At 36.7% G+C, this 21,893-nt stretch overlaps 1 protein-coding gene across 2 annotated transcripts in view; it reads right to left on the bottom strand.

Annotated features, from left to right (window-relative positions):
• The window catches only part of CFTR (CF transmembrane conductance regulator), a 188,665-nt gene that overhangs the window by 31,792 nt on the left and 134,980 nt on the right, over positions 1-21,893 (bottom strand). For both annotated transcript variants that reach the window (XM_045495404.1, XM_045495405.1), the window contains one exon: positions 9,624-9,878. In XM_045495404.1, the coding sequence (XP_045351360.1) occupies positions 9,624-9,878 (255 nt within the window). The remainder of the gene's footprint in view (positions 1-9,623; positions 9,879-21,893) is intronic.

Here is a 21,893-nt window from a genome sequence, read left to right as displayed (position 1 = left end):
AGGAAGCTCCCTCACCCCTTCTACCATATGAGGTTACAATGACAAGACAGACATCTATGAGGAAGTGGGTTCTCACTAGACAATGAATTTTCTGGCACCATGATCTTGGATTTCCCAGACTCTAGAAGTGTGAGAAATAAATGTGTGTTGTTTATAAGCCACCCAGCCCAAGATATCTTGTAATAGAATCCCAAATGGACTCAGGCACACCATCTAACCAAGAATGCTGAATTCCATTAAAAATTAAACAAGAAATGCCCATTTAAGTCCTTTCCAATTTTTTTTTCAAGAAGATGAATTAGACCACAGCTGATCTTGCAGAACTTTTGGATAGTCAAAATAGTATACTGAATTTGAGTCTTCTTACTTCAGCATGCAAGAAGTATGTTTGAAGCATCTTGTTATAGTTTGCAACATGCTGTTATAGGTTCTAAGGGCAAGGCAGCAGAAATAACAATCTTAAAGAGAGCTGCTCAGAATAACATTTTAAGAATCAGTTCCTACTTTAATCATTCATATGACCTAGAAGTAGGTATAAGCTATTCATTCATGCAAGCATTTAACATATTCTAAGCAAAGGGATTAAAAGATGAAAAACAGGACTTCTGGTTTCTGGTCCAAAATATAAGGAACTTGAATGTCATCACTCTGGCCTAAAAACAAGTAAAAAGCTAAGCAAACTGAAGAATCAAAAGCCTTCTTACATCTATTGGAGAGTGAAAACATACAACAAACTGTAGCCGTCATAAATGGAGAGACAGACAGACACAGAAAATCACAATTTACTAGAAAAGAAACCATGATCAGAAACCTCTGCAGAAACCAGAATCAGACTGAAAAACCCTAAGCTGTAACTAAAGAATTACTGGAGGCTCAGTGTAGACAAGTATGAGAGTAAAAACGTCCAGAAGAGGACATTTGTAGAAGGGCCCCCAGACTTTTGTGAGTATTAGCTCCAGGGGCCCAACCAGTTTTACCATCTCACAGTAAAAAATACAGAAAAATCCTTTGGTGCCTCCAGCAAGAGAAGGGGGAAAGCAACAATTTTGCAGTACTCCTGAGCATTAGAGAATTCTTTTCTTCACAAACCCTCCCTCAAGAGAAACTATTTTACCAGAGTCTAACGACTGGGCTTTTTATTAGAACCCAACTGATCTAGGGAAGGAAAATACCCAACTCCAGGTCACACTAGCCATCCTGTGTCATGCAGTAAAAGCAGCACAGAGAGAAATTTATAGCACTAAATGCATACATTAGAAGAGAAGAAATATCTAAAATCAATTATCTAAGTTTCTACCTTAGGAAACTGGGAAAAAAAAAAGAGCAAATTAAGTTCAAAGGAAGCAGAAGAGAAATAATAAAAATTAGAGCAAAATCAACTAATTGAAAACAGGAAATCAGTAGAGAAAATCAATGAAAACAGGTACTTTGAAAAGATCAATAAAATTAATAAGCTTCTAGCCAGGCTAACTAAGAAAATACGAGAGTTGACACCAATTACTAACATTACAATTGCAAGAGGGAACATCACTATATACCCCATCGTAAGAGAATAATAAAGGAATACTATGAACAACTATATGACCACCAGTTTGATAATCTAGATGAAACAGACCAATTCCTTGAAAGATACAATCTTTCAAAACTTACGCCAGAAGAAATGGACAATGTAAATAGGTACATATCTTTTAAAGAAATTGTATAAACAATTAAAAACCTTCCAATTCAGAAATCTCCAAGTCCAGATAGATTTGCTGGTGAGTTCAACCAAATATTTAAAGTCAAAATTCTACCAATCCTCTACAGTTTCTTCCAGGAGATAGAAGCAGAGGGAATACTTATAACTATTCTACGAGGCCAACATTAAAATAATACCAAAGCTATAAAAGACATTAAATATCAACATTTCTCATGTACATAGAACCAAAAATCTTCAGCAAAATGTTACCAAATCAAATCCAACAACGTGTAAAAAGATTAGACGCCACGACCAAGTAGGATTTATTCTAGATATACAAGGTTGGTTCAAAATTCAAAAATGAATTAATATAATCCATCATATCAATGGGCTAAGAAAAATCACACGATTATAACAATAGATGCAGAATTCATTTGACAAGATCCAATGCTAATTCCTGGTTAAAAACTCTCAGAAAACTAGGAAAGAGGGGAACTTCTTTAACTTGATAAAAACATCTACAAAACCCTATAGTTAACATCACCTGTAAGGGTGAGAAACTCAAAGACTTCCTGCAAAGGTCAGGAACAAGGCAAGGATGCCCCTTCTCAAAACTCCTTTTCAACATAATACTGGAAATCCTAGATAATGCATTAAGACAAGAAAAGGAAATGAAAGGCATACAGACTGGGAAGAAAGAAATAAAATTGTCTTTGTTCACAGATGACTATCATCCATGTAGAAAATCTAAATCAGGAATAAAACTCCTGGAACTGATAAGTAATTAAAGAAAACTTGTAGGATACAGAGTTCTTCTACAAAAGTCAATTGCTTTCCTAAATACCAGCAATGAACAAGAGGAATTTGAAATTAAGAACACATTACCATTTACATTAGCACTTCCCAAAACAAAATACTTAGAATAAACATAAGAAAATATGTACAAGATCTAGATGAGGAAAATGATAAAACTCTGATGAATGAAATCAAAGAAAAATTAAGTAAATAGAGAGATGGTCCATGTTCATGAAAAGGAAGACTCAATATTGTCAAGATATCAGTTCTTCCCAATTTGGTCTATAGAGTCAGTGCAATCCCAATCAAAATAAAAAAGCAAGTTATTTTGTGGATCTGACAAACCGATTCTAAAGTTTGTATGGAAATGCAAAAGACCCTGAATAACCAACACAATACTGAAGAACAAAGTTACAGGATGGACACTACTTGACTCCCATGATTTTGCCTTATAACTGACTTAAAAGACCAAGGTTGTATAACATGAACATCTTCATTTTCCCAACTCTGCCCAATAGTTCTCTTTAACTCCACTTATCTGCTTTCCTTCTCACAAAACAAAAAAAAACAAAACAAAAAACAAAAACAAAAACAAAAACAAAAACTATACTCCTCTACAGTGAAAAGGCAAATTCTTCCAGAGAGCCATCCTCTTATACAGTTGTTCCAGCTATCTCTTTTCACCACCAATGTTGGTGTTCTACATAATTCCTCACTTCAGTACTCACCCATTCCCTAACCCTTTGCAGTTGAACTTCTACTCTTATTTCTCTACACCTCATGGCTCTCTTAAATTGGGCTCTCATGCTTGGAAGGGAATGCATCAGTGATAAAGACCATTGTCCCTATACTCAGAGTTTTTATTCAGTAGGATTGAGTGGGGCTCAGAATATGCATTTTTCACAAGTTTTCAACTGATGCAGATGATGCTGGTCCAGGGAACAACACTTTGAGAAACTGCTTTCTTGAAGATGACCAAAAATCATTTAGTAGCAAACCTGAGTAGGATCTTCCAAGTCTTCAATTTCCTTTATTGCTTCAGCTCTCAAGATTCGTAATTTCCATCATCTTGCTTCAATCCTGTCTTCCATTTCATCCTTTATGCATCCCCCATTCTGACTGAATCAGTCATTGTTTTCTGTACATGCCCCATGCTTGTATTATTCTCTCTGCCTATAGCACCCTTTTTTACTCACCCTTGCTTGTTCAAATACACAGTTCAAGTCTCAAAGTCTCCTTCTAAATGCCACTTCTTATAGAAAACTTTCCCTAAATAGCCCAACTCCCAGCCAACTGACAGTAACTCCTTTCTCTTTACCTTAGAATTTTACCTATGTATATTTTATTCAAGGGTATAACAAGGATTTTTAGAACCTGAAGTTTATAAAATATGGAGGAGTAGTTCTTTCTAGGAATAAATATTTTAGAATTATAAATATAAAATTAGGTATAGGGCTTTGGAAGGAGCTCAGGCAAGTAAAGTTCTCTGAAACTTAAGCTTTTTTAGCTTCACAGTGACCTGCCTCAGTTCTTAGTGGACCTTGCATTTCCCCTTTTAGATGGTCATTTTCTGGGGCAGATATCTCTTTTTCTCTCCTCTTCTTCTCCTTTGGTTCCTCCTTTTTCTTCTTTTAAGGGAAGCAGGTGAAAAAGAACTACGAAGTCAGACAGATTTGGATTTAAAGATCCTTTCTAACTCACTCACTTGATTGGACTTCAGTTTCTTCCATTATACAAAGAGGGTAATAATATCTACCTTTGGAATTATAATATTGAATGTGATAGCAAATAAATGTCTTTAAATGGTGTTTGGGACATTATAAACACTTGATAAACATTAGTTTCACTCTTTGAATGGCAATATCCAAAGCCTTATGTAAGTAATTTTTAATTTTTCCAAAGACCTACCATTCCTGGCAAAGAATAGTTACTAAACACATATGGCCTATTTTCTATATAAAGGTTCAGAGAATATGAAATGCCTAAACATACTGCTTCTTCCTAACTTTAGAGCAGCTCTTATTATTACTCTCACATCAAGGAAACTACCTACAGGAATGAGGACTCTGTAAATTCTGTTGCTCTACTAGGACTTGGTTAATTTAATTTAATGGGCAATTGAGCATCAGGAAAGCAAAGGGGTAGGAGGATGTCAGGAGAAGAAAAAGGAAGTAATTTACCAAGACTTTTCACCCTGGTTTATATCAACCTATTTGCTGCTATTGTTTATAACTTGACATCACTTTTGGAACCTATCCCAGTGATCCCAAAGACATCTTCAGCTGCCTGTGGCATTCACTAATGTGCAAGGCAAAAGAAACTACTTAATTACATGTTTTCTCAATGCAAGGGAGTAACAAAGGCAAATAATTAATTTTACATAGTTCCAAAGCATAACTTTAAACAATGTAAACAGCCTCATTCTAATATAAGGGACAAATTCAATCTAAAACCTAATTTTTCCATTTATGTTGATTTGAAACTGTTTTTCCTCTAAAATCACAAATGAGAGAGGAGAAATAACAACCAATACCACAGAAATACAAACAATTATAAGAGAATATTATGAAAAACTATATGCCAACAAACTGGACAACCTAACAGAGACGGATAAATTTCTAAAAACATACATATTACCAAAACTGAAACACGACGAAACAGAAAATTTGAACAGACTGATAACCAACAAAGAAATTGAATCAGTAATCAAAAACTCTCAACAAACAAAAGTCCAGGACCAAATGACTTTGTAGGTGAATTCTACCAACTTTTAAGGAGGAATTAATACCTATTCTTTTCAGCCTATTCCAAAAATAGAAAAGGAAGAAAAATGTCCAAATTTATTCTATGAGGCCACCATTATCCTGATACCAAAACCAGATAAGGACACACACACACATACACAAACACCCAAAAGTCACCATAAAAAAGAGAGCTATAGGCCAATATCACTGATATACATAGATGCAAAAATCTTCAACAAAATATTAGCAAACCAAATTCAATAATACATTGATACATTAAAAAAACATTCAACATGATCAAGTGGGATTTATTCCTGGGTTGCAAGGGTGGTTCAATATTTGCCAATTAATCAACATCAATCAACAATGATCCTTTAAGAGAAAGGGTAAGAACCATATGATTATTTCAATAGACACAGAAAAGGCATTTGACAAAGTACAATATCCATTCATGATAAAAAAAAAACCTCTTCTAAAGAGGTTTAGAGGGAACATGCCTCAATATAATAAAGGCAATATATGAAAAACCCATAGCTAACATCATCCTTAATGGGGAAACACTGAGATCTGTTCCCCTAAGGTCAGGAACAAGACAATGATATCTACCCTTCCACTCTTAACCACTTTTATTAACATTGTACTGGCAGTCCTAGCCACAGCAATCAAAAAACAAAAATAAATAATAAGCATCCAGATTGGTAAGGAAGCAATAAAACTTTCACTATTTGCAGATGACATGATGGATGATATTTTCTATATAGAAAATACAAAAGACTCCACCTAAAAACTGCTGGAACTTATAAACAAATTCAATAAGGTCACAGGATACAAAATCAATGTACAGAAATCTGTTGCATTTCTATACACCAGTAATGAAACACCAGAAAGTGAAATTAAAAAAACAATCCCATTTACAACTGCACCAAAAATAATAAGACACCTAGGAATAAACCTAATCAAAGAGGTGAAGGACCTCTACTCTGAAAACTATAAAACACTGATGAAAGAAATTTAAGATGACATGAACAAATGGAAAGAACTTCCATGCTCATGGAAGAATGAATATTGTTAAAATGTCTTTACCACCCAAAGCAATCTACACATTTAATGCAATCCCTATTAAAATACCAACAGCCTTTTTCACAGAGTTAGAACAATCAATCTTAAAATTTATATGAAACTACAAAAGACGCTGAATAGCCAAAGCAACCTTGAAAAAGAAAAGCAAAGCTGGAGGCATCACAATTCTGGACTTCAAGTTATATTACAAACCTGTAGTGATCAAAACAGTACAGTATAGACACAAAAAGAGAACACATAAATCAATGGAACAGAATAGGGAACCCAGAAATGAACCCACAACTATATCACTTAATCTTCGACAAGGCAGGAAAGAATATCCAATGGGATAAAGACAGCCTCTTCAATAAATGGTACTGGGAAAACTGGACAGCAACATGCAAAAGAAAGAAACTAGCCCATTTTCTTACACCATCCACACACAAAAATAAATTCAAAATGGATGCAAGACCTACATGTGAGACCCGAAACCATAAAAATCCTAGAAGAGAGCACAGACAGTAGCCTCTTCGATATCAGCTATAGCAACTTCTTTCTAGGTGTCTCCTGAGGCAAGGGAAAAATAAACTATGAGGACTACCTCAACATAAAAAAGCTTCTGAACAGTGAAGGAAACAATCAATAAGACTAAAAGTCAACCTACAGTGTGGGAGAAGATATTTGTAAATGACATATCATAAAGGGTTAGTATCTAAAATACATAAAGAGCTTCTAAACTTAACACCCAAAAAATGAATAATCCAATTAAAAAAGGGGCAGAAGAGGGGTGCCTGGGTGGCTCAGTTGGTTAAGCACCTGACTTTGGCTCAGGTCATGATCTCACAGTTTGTGGGTTCGAGCCCTGCATCAGGCTCTGTGCTAACAACTCAGAGCCTAGAGCCTGCTTCAGATTCTGTATCTCCCTCTCTCTCTCTGCTCCTCCCCCACTAATGCTCTGTCTCTCTCTCTCAGAAAATAAATAAATGTTAAAAAATGGGCAGAAGACACAAACAGACATTTCTTTCTCCAAAGAAGACATCCAGGTGGCTTATAGACACATGAAAAGATGCTCGCTATAACTCCTCATCAGGGAATTACTAATCAAAACTACAACAAGATATTACCTCACACATGTCAGAATGGCTAAAATCAACAAGAAACAACAGGTGTTGGCAAGGATGTGGAGAAAGGGGAACATTCTTGCAATGTTGGTGGGAACTGGTGCAGCTACTTTGGCAAACAGTATGGAGGTTCCTGAAAAAGTTAAAAATAGAACTACCCTATGATCCAGCAATCATGCTACCGGGTATTTACTCAAAGAATACAAAACCACTAATTCAAAGGGATACATTAACCTCTATGTTTATAGAAGCATTATTTGCAATAACCAAGATATAGAAGCAACCCAAGTGCCTATCAACTAATGAATGGATCAGGAAGATGTGGTATGTATGTGTACACACACACACACATGTACACACGCACACATGCACACACACACTGGAATATTATTCAGCCATAAAAAGTAATGAAATCTTGCCATTTTCAATGACCTGGATGGAACTAGAGAGTATTATGCTAAGCGAACTAAGTCAGTCAGAGAAAGACAAATACCATATGATTTCACTCATACATGGAATTTAAGAAACACCAAGTGAGCAAAGGGGGAAAAAAAAGAGGGAGAGAAGCCAAAAAGCAGACTCTTAACTACAGAGAACAAGCTGATGGTTACCAGAAGGGGGGTGGCAGCAGGATGTGTTAAATAGGTGATGGGAGTAAGGAGTGCACTTGTTGTGATGAGCACTGGGTGTTGTATGGGATTATTGGATCACTATATTGTACACCTGAAACTAATATTGCACTGTATGTTAACTAACTGGAATTAAAATAAAAACTTAAAAAAAACTGTTTTCTCTCAACAAAAAGAAAAAAAAACAAGTCCCATTCTTGATCGGCAAAAATTAAAGAGCTAATTTTAGTAGTATGTGAATTTATTGATACTAACTGTAAAATTAAAAAAGGGAGTCAAAATTTCTGGTGTGCCATTTCAAGCCATTTAGCATGGTATACAGGAACATTTTTGCTCACTCTACATTTTTTAGTAGAACTTTTTCCAATGCGTCAAATATGAAATATTCTTAAACCCATGGGCAAAAAGCAAGTGATAAGAGTCTGTTCCTATGTTGATGACACTGATAGTGGCCTAAAAAAGTTTAGAGACCATTATCTCAACAAATAAAAAAAAATTCTATTTGATATTAAGCCACAAAGAGAGAAAGTTTAAGATTCAGTTTTCATTAGAAGTGGCTCTATAGGGTACCTGGATAGCTCAGTCAGTTGAGCATCCAACTTTTGGTTTCAACTCAGGTCATGATCCCAGGGTCATGGAATGGAGCCCAACATCAGGCTCCATGCTAAGTGTGGAGCCTGCTTAAGATTCTCTCTCTCTCTCTCTCTCTCTCTCTCTCTCTCTGTCTCTCTCTTTCCCCTCCTCTATTCATGCGCTCTTTCTCTTAAAAAAAAAAAAAAAAGGGAAGTGGCTCTATTGTATTCTATCTCAATTTTAAAAAATAAAACAAAGGAATAATCCTGTCTAGATTTATGGAGCAGCCCAGAATAAGAACTTTGAAATATAAAATATAAAACCACATTTATAGGACACAGACTTTAGGAAGAATGACTGTCCCTTTCACCTAGAATTAATTCTAGAATTGGTATATTTGAATACCATCCATGTGGTCAGTCCAGGGCTGAAATCTCTATGGAACAATTCAAAATAATGCACGGTTATTTTTGCTTATTAAATAATAAAACAGTTGTTTAGTAAATAATTTTTTCTTGGTAAATATTGGGGAAAAATTGAAATAATCCATACCTTGATTAAGATTCCAAATAAACAAATAAACTGAACAAAGCTAATTTAGAAAGTACCACCTGTTTGACAGAGTTATACTAGGTAAAATTTACAAAGAAATTAGAGTCAACAACAAAATATTTCTCTTACCTGAAATGGAAGATAGTTTCAAGAGGCCAAATCTAAAACATGTCATAATTTTGGTTTATTTAATGGATTCTTTTGGTTAGTAACCTAGCAATCAATTACCTATTCTACAAGTAGAATCACATTTAAAATGAACCAACTATATCATTTCTGACCTCTGCAAACTAAATTATCAGATTAAAAAATAAGGACTTCGTAAACAATAACTTGAAATATGTATGTTCAATATTGTCCCTAGTCTATAATAATAATGCTACCAATGGATTTTACTAATACATTGGTCTAGGCTACTGAGATTTACTTACTGAACACAGGTCTAACAAAGCAAGCAATGTTGAAATCTTACCCTCTGGCCAGGACTTATTGAGAAGGAAATGTTCTCTAATATGGCATTTCCACCATCTGTATACTTTGCTGTAAGGTCTTTGACTGTCATTTGGCCCCCTGAGGGCCAGATGTCATCTTCCCTCGCATGCTGATTCTCAGTAATCATAACTTTTGAGAGCGGGATGCCCTTGGATGGTTTGAATGGCTTGCTAGGTGGTTTACTTTCTTCTGTAGGCATGTCAATAAACTTGAAGACTCGGCTCACAGATCGCATCTGAAATGAAATAACAATGTTTCATTTTTGTTTAATAACTGCAGGCAATGCCATAATTAGTGTGATGTTTCCTTAAAAAAATAACATGTAAGATGTGATGCCCGACCGTCGTCACTTGGTTATTTGTCAGAAGGTTTTTCAATGAACTAACAGGAAATAATTGGATATAATTAAAAGCTTAACCAAAGAGAATTAAATAGGATTTATATAAATGGGCTCTGTATAGACCTGTTTATTTTTGTGAGTCTTTAATTCTCAGTTATGCAAGCCACACATAAATAGCCCAACTATACTCAAAGGAATAGATGATGTCAAGAGGGAAATTTTTTTCTTCAACTATGAGCAACACTGCACACTCTTGTATAACTGGTATATTATGATAAAATGTTCCACACCTCAGAACCACTACTAAAGATTCTTGCCTGTCTCTCAAACGGCCTTAAAAACTATCTACAATTTTAGGGGTGCCTGGGTGGCTCAGCTGGTTAGGCATCTGACTCTTAAATTTGGCTCCAGTCATGAGCTCATGGTTTGTGGGATCAAGCTCCATATCGGGCTTCACACTAACAGCATGGAGCCTGCTTGGGATTTTCTCTCCCTCTCTCTCTGCCCCTTCCTTGCATGTGTGTTCTCTCTCTCTCTCTCTCAAAATAAATAAATGAACTTTAAAAAAAAAACCTATCTACAATTCTGTAAGTCAGCTGGGTGGCAATGAATCCTTGCTGCTTAGTAAATTTTGAATGACTTCACAATAATCTTCAAATAAATTTAAGTCCTTGTCCCATATTTGTAGTTAAATAATTACATTTTAAATCTAAATAACCTCCAGATCAATATCCACTGCTGAGCAAAATGTCATTGCATATAAAAGTTGTGTTTGAAATTAAGTACACATTTGCTTTATAAGCCTATTTAATACATATACCTTTAATGTGTACAGAAATGAAAGAGCTCAACTATTTTTTAAAGGTGCTTAGCTTAATTCTTTAACAAGAACACATTCTGCTGAATAGTTATGATTGGAATTTGGAATATAATTTTATTTATTTATTTATTTATTTATTTATTTATTTATTTATTTATTTATTTTTAATGTTTAGTGATTTTTGAGAGAGAGATAAAGTGTGAGTGGGAAAGAGGCAGAGAGAGAGGGAGACATAGAATCAGAAGCAGGCTCCAGGCTCTGAGCTATCAGGACAGAGCCTGGGGAGTGGGGGCTGGAACGTACGAACTGTGAGATCATGACCTGAGCCAAAGTCAGACACTCAACTGACTGAGCCACCCAGGCACCCCTGGAATATAACTCTTAAAATAGCCTTACAAACAACAGGCACTTAATAAATATTTGAAAAAAAATTAATAAAAGAATAAATATGTGAATGATTACATATACATGAATAAATCAGTGAATAACAAGAAAGAGCTGAAGACTGAATTCACTCAATTTCTATTTTTAGTATATCATCCTTGATGGCTCAGCCCTTCCCAGGTATTAACTGCTTATTCAACAGAAATTTATTGCTTTTTTTGTCTTAAAAGTAATTATTGATTCTAGTTTTACTCAGTCAAGAATTCAACCCTCTCCTTTACAATGTTAATTTATAACCTTTTTTACAGTTAAGGCTTAGATTATTAGAAATGATTTCTTATATTGCCTGTTTTCACATGCTATTGATCAAGTTTGCTATTTGTGAAGCTCTTCTGTCTAGTAATGTGGTTGCTTCATTTTTTTATCTTGAAAATACCTTCAGATTATCTTCAATAATTTTTCAAGTTTCAAGAGGAGAACCCTTTTAAGCCAAATCCATTGTTAATGAAAGTGAAAAGTCTCTAAAGCACACATCCATTACAAATAACTCTAGAATGGCTCCTACACATGATATTTTCAAATCCAAATTATGAGTGACTTTCAGAGGTTGTTAAATACTGATTCAGTTATTTTTTATTAACTTTGAATTAAAGTATACTCTTGCATTTCATTGTCATTTATTTTCCTAGAGAGCTAATTGATCTGGAAGGTCAATTAGAATTGTAACTAATGCTGAGATGGAAATGCCAGAGAAATAGCTCAAATGCATTTAAAATATTTTATTGTATTCATCATGCATAAAAATAATATTACTCTCTTAAAATCATTGAGAGAAATGTAGCTTAGTTTTATAAAATAAAGTGAGACTGTTGACATCTCTGTACATCAATGCAAAGAACTCTACACTAGTCTTCAAGTGCTTTAGCACATCAAGAAAGCTACTATGTATCAAAAATCCTTCATACTTTAATACTTCCAGTGAGCAATTAAATATTGCTATCTAAACTACTCCAAATTATATGCAGTGTTATTAGAAAATTATATTTAAAATCACTATTTTGGCAGCACTGACATGTATATAATTTGTGTGTGTGTGTGTAAGGAGTTGTGAAGACCATAGCAAATTACTATTCCATTAGTGAGGCTTACCATTGAGGGTGAACCTAGAACTTCAAAGTCAAATGCAGTGGATTGTACCTACCTAATTTAGAAAATGAAATTTTCTTTTTCTTAAGTTTATTTATTTTGAGAGAGAGAGAGAGAGAGGGAGAGAGAAATAGAGAGAGAGAACAAGCAGGGGAGGATCAGGGAGAGAGGGAGAGAGAGGATTCCAAGCAGGCTTTATGCTGTCTGCGTGGAGCCTAATGTGGGGCTTGAACTCACGAACTGTCAGATAATGACTTGAGCCAAAATCAAGAGTCAGACACACTTGGGGCGCCTGGGTGGCGCAGTCGGTTAAGCGTCCAACTTCAGCCAGGTCACGATCTCGCGGTCCGTGAGTTCGAGCCCCGCGTCGGGCTGTGGGCTGATGGCTCAGAGCCTGGAGCCTGTTTCCGATTCTGTGTCTCCCTCTCTCTCTCTGCCCCTCCCCCGTTCATGCTCTGTCTCTCTCTGTCCCAAAAATAAATAAACGTTGAAAGAGTCAGACACACTTAACTGACTGAGCCACCTAGGTACCCCTGGAAATGAAATTTTCAACTCATCATCTTTCATATAGTCTAATTGCTTAAAGTTACTATAGTTACTATAGTTACCCACAGCATGGTCAAATATTGCTGACCAAGAACAAGTTCTTAACAACGGGTACTCATCCACAGCATACAAGCAGACACTCATTCAGTTCAGTGAATTAGAACATTTTCTGATGAGGAGAAAAGGTGGTTAGTGCAGATACCTGCATCATGGCCAGTTTTGTAGCTACTAAAATGCCACTGCTGAATAGATGATGTGGCTAGATGATATTATGAATTACTAATTCCTTGTACCTCAAAGGCTCTCCAATTATTATATTCTACTTCCATTCTACTTGCTTTTTAAAGGGAAAACCACAATAGAACCAGAGCGAAGAAAATCAATTCCGGTCTTTTAAGTTTCAAAAATTGGCTTTTAGAACCAGAGATGGATAGTTGAAAATTCTTAGCTACATGAATATTGACTTTAAAGTTTCAAAAATCAAAGTCTGAAAGACTCAAATCACACTGTTTATGCAAAAACAGTAGCCAGAGATGAATTTATGATAGGTGAAAAACAGTTTCTCTCCTCACTACATAATCTGACTCACGAATAGCGTTTAACAAAAGGGCTTAGACACCAGTTCCTCTAAAAATGAGTCCTGCCCTGCAACCAAACTCAAGTTCTATCCTTGGGTAGATTTAGAGGACTTTTGGAACACAAGAGGTCTATGCCTCAATTTCTAGGTGGAGGCCTGGAATTAGGCATACCTTAGAGAAACATCCTAAGTGCCTGGAATGGCATGGAAGCACTACAGTAGACATGGGTGCTTGGCATGTCTAGACCCAGATAACTCGACAAAGCTTCAGATTTTCCTGTATTTCTAGAGGGGTGTTGAAGGGAAGCCAAATCCCAGTCCTTTAATCCCTCAGGGTCTTCCATGCCCAAGGCATGGAAAAAGTTGAGAGAGAGCTCATCAAAGAATTCACAATCAGGATCAGAAGAACAAAGATTCAATCTCCCTGCACTGTGCTCCTCTAGGTCAAAGAGCAACATCAATGCCTCAGAGACAGAGCACAGATAAGGGGCAACCTATGGCCAGATGCTCCCTCCCCTCAGGATCTAGGCATTCTGTAAACTCCATTCAGAATTTAGATTCACTTCCAACAAGATTTCTGAATACACTGACATTGCTTCTTGCACTCAGCAGCATGTGTGTTCAAGTGGAAAATAAATTCAACTATAGCAAAAGTGGAGTCATATTTCTTACACGCTTGATTTCATAGCTAAAGATTCATAGCTGGCCCAGGATGGACCCAGGTTTGGTGGAACTTAAATAATTGAAGGGACTCTTACATTAAAGACTCAACATTATGCATTAATGGGGCACCTGGATGGCTCAGTCAGTTGAGTGTCTGACTCTTGGTTTTGGCTCAGGTCATGATCTCATGATTCAAGGGTTCAAGCCCCATGTCTGTGGTATTAGCACAGGGCCTGTTTGGGATTCTCTCTCTCTCTCTCTCTCTCTCTCTCTCTCTCTCTCTCTCTCTCTCTCCCTGCCTCTCTGCCCCTCCCCTGCTCACACATGTTTTCTCTCTCTCTCTAAAAATAAATAAATAAACTTTAAAAAATGCATGTATAATTAAGTATAGGGCCTCTGAAGGTGCCCATGCAAGAGACAGAACCTGAAGCTTACACTCCACAGGGTTAATGTTAAGCCCACATTGCCTATTACAGTAACCTTATTCAAAGCATTCCATGTTGTATCCTTCCCATCTGCATTTAGCATTATGCCGTCCCTTAATAAATCTTTGTTAGGGATAAGTGAATCCATTGTTCTACCTCATATGCAGAAAGCAGTTATCTGGGCAGGGCAAATGACAGCGCTAGGAGTCCTTCAGTAGGAAATCGGGGCTGCAACCGTACCTCACAGCTTCTCAGTCTGAAAATACACGTTGCTATTTGGATTTGAAGTGGCAACATGCCAAACGATTTTTAGTCTCAACTAGTTGTTCTGAATTGAGTTTTTTTTTTTTTAATGTTTATTTATTTTTGAGACAGAGAGAGACAGAGCATGAGCAGGGGAGGGGCAGAGAGAGAGGGAGGCACAGAAGCTGAAGCAGGCTCCAGGCTCTGAGCTGTCAGCACAGAGCCCGACGCGGGGCTCGAACTCAGGAACTGTGAGATCATGACCTGAGCCGAAGTCAGACGCTTAACCGACTGAGCCACCCAGGCGCCCCTGAATTGAGTTCTTTTTAACGTAACTTAATCCTTTTTCTAATTTAGAGTGTCTATTAGCATTTTCAAGTGATATGTGAAAACCACCATGCCACTGGATGGAAATTCAGATTTGGCAATTATCAGAGTGACTGTAGACTGCAGACTAGCTGCCTCTTCCTGTGCAGTGAAGGGGCTGCTCTAGGAGGCATGAGGGGCAGCTCTCTGTGGCCCGCTGACAGGAAAGTCTCAAAGTAGCCATCACCGGTTGAGGTGAGAGCACTTGTCTTAGAATTCAAGAAGTAAATGCTGAGGGCAAAATGACACTCAGGCGCTGAGACGCTCAACCTATTCTTCACATGAAGAGGAAAACCTGACATAATCTGTACAAACTTCTATAAAAGTTGAGTTTAGCCACAATGAGGTGGCATTTTTACTTGAGAATCGGCTGCTTTAAATTTCTGGTTTTGTTATTTAAATTTATTATGCTGCAAAAATTCTCCTAAGTCAATCTTTAAAACTGAATCTCATTATCTTTATAATAATTTCTGAAGTTACTAATCTAAGGATCAGGAGAACAAAGTCTTTGGGGAGTGTGATGGTCTTAACAAAAAGAAAGCTCCACAATCTTATCTCAACCTTATTTTTTAACGGATTTGTTCAGTGAAAAAAAAAAAAAAAAAGATTCCTGATTTTCCTTTTCCCTTTCTATTGACAAAGAAGGAAGAAAAGGCTTAAAGACCTTTTCTAGAGCAAGTTAGAAACCCAGACTCCTCTCCCTCAGGAAAATATTTGCTCTGTTTCCTTTTACCCTTTTGGTTGTTTAGAAAACAGGGCATCAAAATTATGCATTAACACCTAGACTATATGCATAATGCCGGAGGAGCCATGATAATAGAAAATATATTTCATAAGCCCAACATCTGGCTGGCAATACTGTAAAGAGATTTCATAACTGGTTGTCCCAGGAAGATGACAAGAAATAAATGTAAGGCGAATCATCAGCAAAACTGATACAATGTGAAAAACTTCACACACTTTAAAAAAAATTTTTTTTAATGTTTATTTATTTTTGACAGAGAGACAGAGCATGAGCCGGAGAGGCGCAGAGAGAGAGGGGGAGACAAAGAATCCAAAACAGGCTCCAGGCTCTGAGCTGTCAGCACAGGGCCCGATGCGGGGCTCAAACTCACAAATGGTGAGATCATGACCTGAGCCGAAGTTGGACGCTCAACCGACTGAGCCACCCAGGCGCCCCAAAATTTCACACACTTTATAAGAGAAATTTTTAAACTGCGAAGTACATAAAAGGAAGGTTTTAAATCATCAATCTTTCCTGGCAGGCCCAAACCAGATGCTCTTCAGAACTTACTAATACACACCTGAAACCCAGAGCCACATTACAGTCATTAGCATAAGCTTTCGGCCATGTACAGAGACTTAGGAGATCATGGTTATCATGAAAACTGATTCTCTATTCAAAACATATTCCTGAAACTTTAGACTATCTTTTTGTGTCTATTACATATGCTTGAGAATTTAAAAAGTCAGTCAAGCACTGTAATGCTATCAATTATTAACAGCATAAGTGAGTTACTTATACTATATACTCTAATCCTTTCTAAATTATTATAGCTTCCTGTTACATGAATTGTTTATTGCCAACCTGTAGCAAACCACATGGCAAATCAATGTCACTTTTTCTGACTGCAAGAAGCAATAGAGATAGTGTTCCTGACACAAGAGAAAGAAACCCCATTACAACCAAAGACAAAAGGCATATCCTAAAAAACACAGAGGTATCAAATATGTTGTCCTCTATTTTCAGTAATTGAGAACTTTAGTAATCATGATACTAAGTGTGCTAACGGGCAAAAGAAAACTCTAAAACTTACCCTTTAATCTGAAAGGTCCCACATCACTTATTGAATCTACTACTCAAACTTGAACTTACTTATACTCTATCTGGTATTATTATTTTTAAAAAGCTCATGACAGGCCATCAGCAAGTGCTTGATGAATAAAATTGGGTCAATGTGGTATTCATTAAAAGTATTTCAAAGGAAATCTCAAGCAATCTAAAATATCACATCAAAATATTCTTCCAAGGTGTATTTAATAAGATTTTTCTCTAAGCATCTTAATTTTGAAATATTTTGGCTTCCCCAAAGAACTCTGTTACTAAGAATCATCCTTTATATGTTATATATCTATATCTATATATCTATATATATCATAATATATCTGATATATATCTGATATATTATGATATATATATGATATATATATCATTAGCTAATATATAGGGCAGAAATGATCGCTGGTGTTCCATCAATTCTATGTAAATTCTATGCCATAGACAAGAGGTTAGCAGAACTATGGCCAAATCCAGCCATACCCACTTGTTTACATTAGCTGAGCAGTTGCCATAACGACCATATAGCTCACTAAACTGAAAATAGTAACCATCTGACCCTTTGCAGAAAATGTCTGCTGACCCCCTGCTATGACACACACAAAAAAATCAGAGCTAAAATGGATTAGAGATCATCTAATCCAGTGACTCACAAATCTAGATACACATGAGAATCACCTGGAACACTTTTAAAAATATGGACCTCATGCTCAGTCACCCTGCCTCTGACCCAAAGAATTGATTTAATTGATCCTAAAGGACCCTACATAACCTATATATTTATGAAGTTTCCTCATGTGCTGTGAGGTTGAGAACCTCTCATCTAATCCATTCATTCTTGGTAAAATGAAAAAATTGAAACACAGGAAGTTAAAGTGATAGACATAAAGCTCAACAAATTTTCTCAACTTTCCTCAACAAATTTTCTCAACTTTCCAACACTCTAGCAATCCTTTATGGCTCTCATAAGCCTCTCCTACTAATTCAATATTTTAGAACACCTCAGTGGCACTTTCTTTCTCTTTGTTGGCTCTAGTAACAGACTGGTTGAGAGTTCTTGCACTCTGACCAGGAGTGGTGAATCACTGGCATTTAGCAGTCAGGGATAGTGGCAGAGAGGTCTAATTCCTCTGAGCATCTAGAATAATGCCTATCATGCCAATCAAGACTTGAAATCTTTCATACCAAAAGGATGCAGAAGAGAATGTCAGAGCTAACACGGACCTTAGAAAATTTCTAACCAAACTGTTTCCTTTTACAGAGTTGAAAAGTGAAGCCCTCAAGGGAGTTAGGACTTGCCTAAGGCAACATGACATCTTGGTGATAAGGCCAGAGTGGAAAACAGAGTAGAAAGCAACTCTTCAGGACAGAAAGAAAATGTTTGGATGAAAAGAAGTTTTGGGACAGATGTCACAAATGGAAAACATGCCACAAAGCCTCATGAGAACAGAAAAACAAAGAAAGATATGATCAACAGAGCATTAAAAGAGGGGAGGGTTGCCTGGTTAGCTCAGTCAGTTAAGGGTCCGACTTTGCTAAGGTAATGATCATGGGTTCGAGCCCTGCGTCGGATTCTGTGCTGACAGCTTGGAGCCTGGAGCCTGCTTCAGATTCTGTGTCTCCCTCTCTCTCTGCTCCTCCCTTGCTTGCGCTTTCTCTCTCTCTCTCTCTCTCTCTCTCTCTCTCTCTCTGTCTCTGTCTCTCTCTCTCCCTGTCTCTCAAAAATAAACATTAAAAACATTTTTTTAAAGAGGGAAAAAAATAGGAGAAATGAATCCTCCCCTCAAATTCTTATAGGAAAAACTGCTTTCAATACAAGAGAATTAGGCACCAGGAGCAACAAAGAAAAGCCCTTTTTTCTTCCCATCAGATTTCTTGTTGATCATTGTACCATCATCAGTCACCTGATCCTTACTGGAACCCAAAATAAACACAGGCAATAAAAGGATAAAGGAAAAACAGAGGGAGTTTCTATTGACAGAAAACTCTTCTCAGATTGCATCAATCTTGCAAGAACTTTCTGGAATCTCATTAACTTGAATCTAAAGTATGCACCCTGCAGATATGCAGTCTTCCCTGCTCATCCTGCTGGCCTTCTTCCTCTTGTGTTATTATCAAGAACACACAGTACAACAGGCATGTGTTATCTGCTGCTGTCCTTAGAGAATGAAGGAAGCAGGATAATCTTCATATGTTCAGATCTTGTAGTTGTGTTATCACTAAGTGGTAGACAGTCCTGAAAATACATGAATTGTCAATTGCCTCATTCAAAGAAGAGACTTTGAGTGTGGGTAATTTATCAGTCACTGGATGGCTTGGTATTGCTAAGTCTGAAACACCACCTCTGTACCCATTCTAACTCTTATTTATTTAATCTTCATTCATTCATGGAGGCAGAAATAAAGGTATGCACTGCTTATTTAAGATATATAATGCTTAAGTATCTAACAATGGGACAAAGAGAAGCTTTATGGTACTAAAAATGCCAAGCATCTTGTGAATCCAAAGAAAATAAATCAGTACACAGATTTGTTAACTAAGAATACAAAAAAAAATTTTTAAATTATAGCTTTAGCAATAACAACTGTAATTCTAACAGCACTTCAAGTATGGAGGTAAAAAGAATTAACGCTTCTTTTTTCACCCCATGTACAGAATGGTGTAAAATATACAAATAAAACAAACAGACATATACACAATTCATGTTAAAATGAAGAGTGAATCTGAAATAACAGCTTTAAAAAATTTTTTTTAATGTTTATTTATTTTTGAGACAGAGAGAGACAGAGCATGAATGGGGGAGGGTCAGAGAGAGAGAGGGAGATACAGAATCTGAAACAGGCTCCAGGCTCTGAGCTGTCAGCACAGAGCCCGACGCGGGACTCAAACTCATGGACCATGAGATCATGACTTGAGCCGAAGCTGGATGCTTAACCGACTGAGCCACCCAGGCACCCCTGAAATAACAGCTTTTAAAACACGGTTATATCAACCAAAATAATTAGAAATTCCTTAAAATGGGGATTTCCACTGGGAATTATTAAATTTGACTCTATGATAATTTTATTATTTTTTAAATTTCTGAGGTGATTCACAGAGTATTAAACTATATCATTCATAAGCTGACAATGACTTTTTTTCCAAACTACTATATAAAGCCAGACAAATTAGTAGGTAGAACAGAAGCTTTATTCCCTTTTAATGGTCTCTTGATACCCCATGTGGTATTTTGAAGAAATTCTAGGTAAGAACTTATGCCCCAAAATGGTCTACAGTAGAGATATGAATGAGTAATTTATTGACAGATGGTTTCTGAAGCATGGAGTCCGATGGTAACAGCTAGAAAGAATACAGGTAGAAGAGGGCTGGACTATAGCTGATGTTCAGAGATCTGTAAGAGGAGGGGCCATCAAAGAGAATTAAGAAGGAACCAAAGAGGTAGCAGAGACAGACAGGAGTAGCATCATGGTAGTGAGAGAAGAAAGTATCACCAGAAGAAGGATTTGTTCGTGGCATAAGTACTGCTGAGAGGGTAAGGAAAACAAGGACGCTGGTTCTGGCAAGATGTTGGTCATGAGTCATGAGGGTGATGGAAATCAAGTGAAGCAGGAGACATGCCCTCTTTCAGGAAACTGTGCTATAAATAGATCAAAGGAAAGAGGTGCTTTAGCTACAGCTCAAACAGAGGTAGTTTTATGATAGGGAGAGAGGTCCCACATAGAAGAGTGAATTACATATTATTGGCCTTTAAATAGGAACAAAGAGAGGGAAGGTAGAGCATATGAGTAGAGGTATAGTAGGGTGGAGAGAAACAAGGAAATTCTTTCCGGTTGCATCTGTGTTTTTCTATGAAGTTCGTAGCAAGGTCACTGGCTGAGAGTGCAGGTGGTGGAATTATTGGAGCTCCTGAGAAAAGATAAGAAGGTGGGAAAGAACTATCTTAGGGAATATAGTAAAGACTTTATTAGGAAAATGTAATAAAAGGGCTGTCGGTCAGCTTTGAGTGCTGATAATTGAGATGTGTAGCCAGTCACAAATACAAAGTGACATGAAGTAAGGATAAGGAAGGGTTATCATCCAAATATTACCCTTCCTGGTTGGAAGCTAATAAAAGCTGGGCACCTGGGTGTACTCAACTGATGAGCGGTAAAAGAAAAGTCATTTGCCACTTTTATGTCTTCATTGTTCTGTTTATGTTTGAATCTGCGCCCATGTCTAAAGTAGGCCAGATGGGTAAATGAAATATTCTTTCAAATCCTAAAAAATTAAAGTGTGTATCAAAACATCCTGTTTACTGTGTTTAAACTCAGATCTAAGTTTGGTTAAGACACTTAGTAATGTAAAATGAGAATACCCTGATTTTTTCCTTCAAAGATCACAAGGACCTTCAGTGTTAACATCGTATAGATGTGAATTTGAGGGCACAGCTTTCTCCCCTCTTACTCTCAACATATACCAGGTGAAAATAAAAAGATTACTATACAAATTTAGCAGTTGTATAGGTAAAAGCTGTATCGTGGGAATTAAAAAGTATACAAATGCTCATGAGGGCCCAGAAAAGACCATGTATCCTATTTGGCAGGGAAATGAAAACTAACATGATCACTTTGATATTCAAACAAAAGAACATGACTTTTTAAAATGAGATCAAATGTAAACACTGATACTTTTCATAGACTGTATTATAACATAATAGTTTTTGGCAAAGATTCTTTTATGCCAGAAAATGAAAGACACAATGTCACAACACAGGTTATAAAGCCCAGGATGCCCATGCAAAAAACTGGGGAAGTAAAAATACCTTAAAGAAACTTTAATGGAGATTGGACAGCAGAATAGAAATGTACCAAAGGTTTCAACATCAGTGTACAGAGGTTGTTTTCTAAACCAAGAAAATTAATAC

This window comes from Leopardus geoffroyi, chromosome A2 (genome assembly GCF_018350155.1).
Source record: "Leopardus geoffroyi isolate Oge1 chromosome A2, O.geoffroyi_Oge1_pat1.0, whole genome shotgun sequence".
Lineage (NCBI taxonomy): Eukaryota > Metazoa > Chordata > Mammalia > Carnivora > Felidae > Leopardus > Leopardus geoffroyi.
Note: the sequence above shows the minus strand (reverse complement) of the source record. Positions and strands in the feature narration are given on the sequence as shown.